The following is a 7,086-nucleotide window of genomic DNA, read 5'->3' on the forward strand; positions in this document are numbered from 1 at the left end:
AAGAAATGCACAAAAAGCGATCCAAACCACGCTCCGTTCACCAATACGCCTATTAGTCGTATGGAAAAAATTGTTGATGACGATAATGTTGGAGGTTTTCTAAATTAAAAATTTTCAAACAAGGTAATTAAGAAATTGTGAGTGAACGAAGTAAATTTTTTCATAAAGCAACCGTAACTTACACGCTTAAGACGATAGTACACCATATCAAAAGTAAAACTATGGCTTCTAAGTTGCAAATTAGATAGCTGCTGCATAGAGCTCCAAATGCATTGCGGAAGAGTGATCTCGTACGTATTATGTAAAGTGAGAAACCGTTGCTGAGCAGCCCAAATAAAGATACCTGCAATCCAATTCATCTTCGATAAATATGACAAGTATTGTGTTAAGAAGAGCTAGATTTATAGCTCCCAACTTTCTCCTCTGTAACCGAAGTTGATCCTTCTTCCTATTCGTAAAGTTATAGATTCTAGATTTCTATTTCCTTAAATGATATTATCCCATCTTTTCTAACTTTGTCACCCAAATGGCTTCGTTAAAGTGTCATGAATTGTTACTTCAGTGTTTTCAGAAATGAAAAGATTTAGACAGATATCGTATCATTCCTGCGACCTTCATGTTTGAGAGGTGCACAAAATTAACGTGGAAAAGAAAGGTTACCGTTGTGATACATAAAAATGCAATTTGACCATCGCCGAAAACAACACCGCCAGCCATCTCGAGAAAATTGGTACTAAACTTAGTTCAGTTAAACCTTTTGCGCATGTGATAATTTTATTAAATCTACAATTCCATAGCAACTTGGCGATTATATCATCGACAATTCTATTTGTAGTTTAATTATGTGCCTATTACAATCTTATTCCCGTCAAAGCACTCTTGATAAGCTATATTATGTTTATTGCTAAGAAAGTGTTTCAATCAAATGACTGATAATATAAACGAGAAGTCCAAAACAAAGTTTCATTAGCGTTATATTCTACTGTTGTTGAAATACTATAATTCATTTTCATTAAAAATTAATTCAACCTTTTTTATAATATCTCTTCTGTTTCTCGCACATTACAATACAAAAGATCATTTCGAAAAAAATCCTTTATGAAAATATTTCCGAAAGTGGATGTATTATGGCATTGGGATTCATAAATCGGGTAAAAGATAAACTGACTTGAAGAAATTTCGTTTCAACGTTTTATCGACAATTCGGTTTTAGCACATTTCGGAACAATATGAAAATATCTAATAGAAAATTTAATGAATCAATAAATAAAAAAATCAAAATATATAAACTAATGAACGAATTGATCACAAATAATAGAGATCGGTGCTGAATTATCCCAAACGATAGATAGGTAGCATTTTACTAGTTGGAGCTGTTTTTTTATCTGCTATTGTCAGTAGGAATTTATCCCACTTCTCACTCTTCCTTCTTGTTTATTTGTTTATTAATTAATTTCTTTCAGATGCTTTTGCTGATAAATGTCATCGTGGCATTATTATCATCATTGACATTATTTTTTCTATTTTTAAAATCGTGGAATCTTCAAGTTTCCTGAACTTTTTCTTTATATAACAAATTTGAAAACTGTGTTTAAGAAGGGATATGGAGTCTGAAAAATGATTTGATGAAATCATTTGGCATATATAAATCAATAGTATTAATTGCGAAAATGTAGCAATGCAGTCTTTCCCTCTCGCTAATATTGTCTCAGTTTTGAAGGTTTTGGAAAAATTGAAAGGAAATGAAACAAAACTGTACAAAAAATGTCACAACTGCTTTGTATAAATTAGTTTTTGCAATGCAATGCAACAGCTAAAATGAAATTCAGTGTAAAAGATTAAATAGCAACTGCTATAATTACATTATTAGATGTGGACATAGATTATAAATACAGATAGTTTGCCACTCCCATTTGGATGTGCATTTATGCAGACGATACTTGAACAAGGCCTAACAGAGGTAGTGACTGGTCGTTTGTGTCAAAGTCTTTTTCACGACTTTTGTCGCCGACTTTCTTCAACTGTGGCAAAAACTGAGGGTTCTTTCTGCCTCTTTAATTGGTAGTACCTCAAACTTGGGTAATTAAACCTTTATTACGATAAATTTATTAATACAACAACGAACTTGCAAATATGACATCGATACAACAAATTAATAACGAATATATAACAACAAAGACAAATCACGTCTGATTATTTATATCCTACCGACCTCAATGAAACACATTTGTAAAAATGGATTAATGCTCAGGATCATCTGCTTCTTCGACTGGGAGGGTCTTTGTACCGTTTTATGATTACAAGAATTAGCATCCTTATGGAGCACCCATTGGTGTTGACTTCTTTGTTAACGCAATGAGCATATAAAACAAAAATGTCTGGTTTTTAAAAAGGGAGATTATTGTCTACTCGCGAGATCAGCGACAACTTTTGGTAAGTTCTATTTCATTTATTTCGATAGATAATGTCAATTGCTTCTCAAAGTATCACGTTATGAGAGATTTTGGAGTTTTATAACGAACCTGTAAATAAGTACTTTTTCAAAACAAAATTCTTTTTATTAAATTTGTAATTATGAACATTGTGAAGACTTTGGAACGCTTGTGACCGATTTACAGCGTGAATAACTTCTTATGCTTATCGTTTGAGTGAGAAATGCAATTATATTATGCTAGCAACAAATCAAAACCGTTTGTTCTTTCGATGTTAATATACTGGGGAAAACATTTACCGGAAGAAATTTTTCCATTATGTAAATGTCAAACAGAAAGCGGTCTTATTTCTTATGAGTAACCATTCACTACACCAGTAAACTGAAATGTTTTTCAGAATAGACAATAAATTACTCACATCAGTATGCATTTCATCTATTTCGCCTTCTTCTTTGTCCAACTGGATTTACCAGTGCAAGGAACTGGTTAAATTTACCAGTGCAAGGAGTGAGTTCGTCTAAAAGATATAGGGAATTAATAAAGTTAACATTAGTGAACTTAACAGTTAAAGAACAGGGCGTTAACGAAAAAGTGCGGAAGAAATCTCAGGGAAGAAATCGAAAAAGAGAAAACTGCAATCTGATGTAAATAAAAAAAGGAACAAATATCAAAGTTCCCATGAGGAGCCATACCGGTAAGAAGCTTCACAGCTGTCCGATATGCAAGGAAAATTTCTCTCGATTACACTATAAGGAAGATCGTATGAGGACTCATACCGTGAGAAGCCATACAGCTGTCCCACATACAATAAAAGTTTCTCATTTATCAGCTATGAAAAAGCATATGAGGACTCATACCGGTAAGAGTATGAGTCTCACAGCAAGCCTCACAGTTGTTCGGTATGCAAGAAAAATTTCTCTCGATTACACCATAAGGAAGATCATATGAGGATTCATATCGGTAAGAAGCCATTAAGTTGTCCGATATGCAAGAAAAGATTCCGAATACAATTTTATTCGCCATATCACATAGCAACTCACAACAAAAATAGGCCAATCTTCAACTGTACTGTATGCACTAAAGTGTTTCCTGAATAATTAATCTCTCTTTGAAATCACGCAAGGAAAATTATAAAACTGAGCAGGCATTTTAAACTGAAATACGTGCTGCTATTTCTGATATTGCTGATTATTTGTATTCTCTACTAATTAAATTCTTGTCACTTGTTTCTTATTTTTTGTCGCTATTTTATTTATAATAATCTCTTGCTGTTATTACTGGTATCGCTTGCTCATTAGTTATTCATTTTTCGTTTTATATGGTTTGTTCTTTTTCCATTCTTTTATTATTTTATTTTAGCGATTAAAATTCCCTGTCTCTTGTGTATTTGCGCATTTACTAGACAGTCTTTTCATTGTTAATGCAACATATAACAAGCAAATAACTTGCATGTTATACACGGAAAACATCAAGTAAGTATTACTGCTGTTAAAATTATTGATGAAATGAAAATCCTTATATGAATCCTCCACCCGATTATGGTAGAAATAAAATGGAAGTAAATTTTTAGGAAGGGAAAGATTCCTTTTAACCATAATATTTAAATTCTTATATCATTACGTAGGGTCGTCTATTCATTTTATTTGTCAGTTCACATGCAAAATTCCACCGATAATGGATACTTCAATTTTACTATTTGTTAGCAACGTTTCACTCAGTTAGAATATTTATTAATCCGAACCCATCAGTGAGTAGCCGCCGAACGACTGGCCAGGAAGTTTCAAATCTGCAGCGCATATGCAAAGGAATCATAACAGAGACAAATTAAATGTGCTTAGCTATTTTTGGTCAAGTGCGAGTCTTGCAGAACCATTGATTCTCACATGAAAGTCAGGTATGTCAAGTCGGGATTTCTTGATACTATCAATGATATTGTAGTAACAATTGGTGAATAAAATTTTTACAGTATCCATTGATAAGATTGATTAAAATGGGATCTTCTCACTACTCACTACAGGCAGCATCTGATCGAGGAGAAAAGCTAGCATGTCCTTATAAGATTTCAAACTATGCTGGCGATGAAAAATGTCTTTGTAGGGGTTCCTATTCCAGCCAGATATTAATGAAGGATCAGACAAACTGTGTCCACGGCCGGAATGGGTTGGTTAGCCTCCCAACAACCATCCTAAAAGGAAAGACAACTCTGAACTCAAACCCGGAGTGATCGAGTTCGTTTAACCCTGTAAGGTCATCCATATCAGAGAAAGACGCTCTAACTAAACCTACCTCTTAAGGACTTCCTTGCTACCGTCCAAGTTTGCTAGGCCCTAGCAGACAATCCTTAGGAACAAAGGGTGAGAGGAGGTCCACACATGCTGTGGCTCACCTAAAAAATCCACTGCACAGGCTCGAAGAATACATTTACTTTTTAAAATTTTGTAGCGACAGGCAAGGGATCAAACGGCAGGTGACAGGATGCACTAGAAGCCGCAGTCCCAACCCTGCATGGAAGCGGTACAGGAATTGCTCGCTCGAGACTGACCCCAGAGATGACAGTCTTGTTCGATAGCATCTTGAATAGCCAAGCAGCCTTTTTCAAGGAAAACACTGTTTGCTCCATACGGAGAAAAAGGTGGCCTAATCAAAACTCATCTCCTCTTCACTCAGTTGGCCAACCGTGATCAATAATGTCTTTTTTGTTCGTTCACGTCGGACAAACAAAGACAAAAAGACGAAGGCACACACTTGTCTTCAAAGGTGTACATAAATTGACACTCGCGTGATGGAACACTAGAACCATGCTTAACAATGTGAACAATGGACAACTCTGTGAATATAATTATCTCATGAACTATCACAATTCAACATGGATATTGCTGCTCTCAGCGAAGTTCACCTCCATGAGGACGGTATCCTTAATGAACATGGCGCCGATTACACACTCTACTGGACTGGAAAACCCAAACCGAAAATCACCTTTCAGGAGTTGGCTTCATGGTTAAAAATCCCACCGCCTCCAAACCCGCCTCCTACTATACAACAAGCAACAAGTTGTTCTCTTCAGCATGTATGTTGCCAACTCTGCAAGCCGAACCTATGGAAAAAGATTCTATACCGACCTGTACCGTCTCATCCAAAAGGTTCCTCCTAATGATAAGTCATAATCCTTGGTGGTTCAGTGCTTGAGTTGGAAAGAGCTCCGAAGCCAGGAAGGGTGTACTAGGCAAGCGTGGCATTGAAAACTGCAACGACACTGGACGGGTGTTGCTAGAATTTTGTGCAGACAGCAACTCACCACCACAAACATCTTTCAGCAGAGGGACACTTTGAAGACAACATGGATGCATCCTCGATTCAAGCACTGGCATCTATTGACTATGTTTTAGTGCCTCAAAGAAACGTTTACAATGTTCGTCACACTGGTGTGATTTCTAGTACGAATGTCAAACATGCCACTGCTTTGTACGATGTAAACTCAATCTCCGCTTTAAATTCAAGCATGAGAGAAATGGAATTCCAAGAAGAAGGCTCAAAGTTAACAATCTTCAAATACCTACAGTGAAAGATAACTTCCAGATAAATATTTAAACCAGATTTCAAGGTCATCCCGCAGATCCCTCTCCCAAAGCGCTTTGCCAACATATTAAAACTAGCGCCCTGGAGTCTTCCATGAAATCCTTAAGATTCACCTGCATGAGGAATAAGGACTGGTTTAACGGGAACAATGAAGAAATCCAGAATTTGTTGACAAAGAAGAGATCTGCTCACCAAGCATATCTCGCTCAGCTATCGTATCATGTAAGAGAAGCCATCTTTCGCCTTGCATGCAGCAAGCTCAGCAGAAAATTCGGGACATCAAAACAAATGATGGATAAACCGAGCAGAGAATATTCAATTGTAGGCAGATTCGGGTGACTATGGAGGATTCTGTAAGGCTCTAAAAGCTGTGTATGGACCCATATAACGCGGTCAGAGCTCCCTACTCAGTACAGATGGTCAAATGCTTCTTACTGCAAAACCTCCGCCCTAAATCAATGTCCAAACATTTCTAAACTCTTCAAAACATTTCCAAAAAGTGCCAATCCCTCAGTCCAAGACTCAGTACAGCACATAACACAAGAACCAGTGAAAAGCGAGTTGGATATAATCCCTATTATGGCAGGGACGCTCAAAAGCATAGAGCAGATGAAAACTGGCAAGGCAGGTGAGACTGAAGGTATCCCAACTGAGGTCTGGTAACACGGAGGTCAAGCATTTCACACTAAGTTTTACAAGCTTGTTCTGCGATGCTGGAGATGTGGTGGGTTTTTTTCTGAATCGTGGAGTGTGATGTCGATCAATAGCCGAATATCATCAGTGTTGTCCATCGGCTTCCTAAGATCCGCTGGGCTGATTTGAATTGGGTTGTGTTGTGTTGTATTGGGTTGAGTTGAGTTGGGTCAGGCTGAGTTGCGTTGAGGTGATTTGGGTTGCGTTGAGTGGAATTGAAGTGAGGTGCACTGAGTCCACCCGGATTGTAAAGCCTTTATTGACCATAATGATCTAGCCGATTTACAATAGGGTTTATATGCATTAGAGAGTGGGAGTGGTTTAAATCGTTAAAAAGGATGTTCATTAGATACAAAGGAAACTGTAAGGATCCAATTACATAATA

At 36.8% G+C, this 7,086-nt stretch overlaps 3 protein-coding genes across 3 annotated transcripts in view; 2 read left to right on the forward strand and 1 right to left on the reverse strand.

Annotated features, from left to right (window-relative positions):
* The window catches only part of LOAG_18536 (hypothetical protein), a gene marked incomplete at both ends in the record, with an annotated part of 2,979 nt that extends 2,262 nt beyond the window's left edge, over positions 1-717 (reverse strand). The window contains 2 exons of the mRNA XM_020451199.1: positions 183-343; positions 661-717. Of these exons, the coding sequence (XP_020305037.1) occupies positions 183-343; positions 661-717 (218 nt within the window). The remainder of the gene's footprint in view (positions 1-182; positions 344-660) is intronic.
* A 2,393-nt stretch (positions 718-3,110) lies between these two features.
* Positions 3,111-5,001, forward strand: LOAG_11244 (zinc finger protein; the record flags this gene model as incomplete). Its single annotated transcript, XM_003146766.1, has 4 exons — positions 3,111-3,331; positions 4,300-4,326; positions 4,530-4,592; positions 4,875-5,001. The coding sequence occupies 4 exons, from the start codon at positions 3,111-3,113 to the stop codon at positions 4,999-5,001; spliced, it is 438 nt and encodes a 145-aa protein (XP_003146814.1).
* Positions 5,002-5,298: 297 nt separating this feature from the next.
* Positions 5,299-5,994, forward strand: LOAG_18537 (hypothetical protein; the record flags this gene model as incomplete). Its single annotated transcript, XM_020451200.1, has 2 exons — positions 5,299-5,572; positions 5,747-5,994. 2 exons carry the CDS (start codon positions 5,299-5,301, stop codon positions 5,992-5,994), a joined length of 522 nt encoding a protein of 173 aa, XP_020305038.1.
* Between the last annotated feature and the right edge of the window lie 1,092 nt (positions 5,995-7,086).

Source organism: Loa loa (genome assembly GCF_000183805.2).
Source record: "Loa loa unplaced genomic scaffold supercont3.352, whole genome shotgun sequence".
NCBI lineage: Eukaryota > Metazoa > Nematoda > Chromadorea > Rhabditida > Onchocercidae > Loa > Loa loa.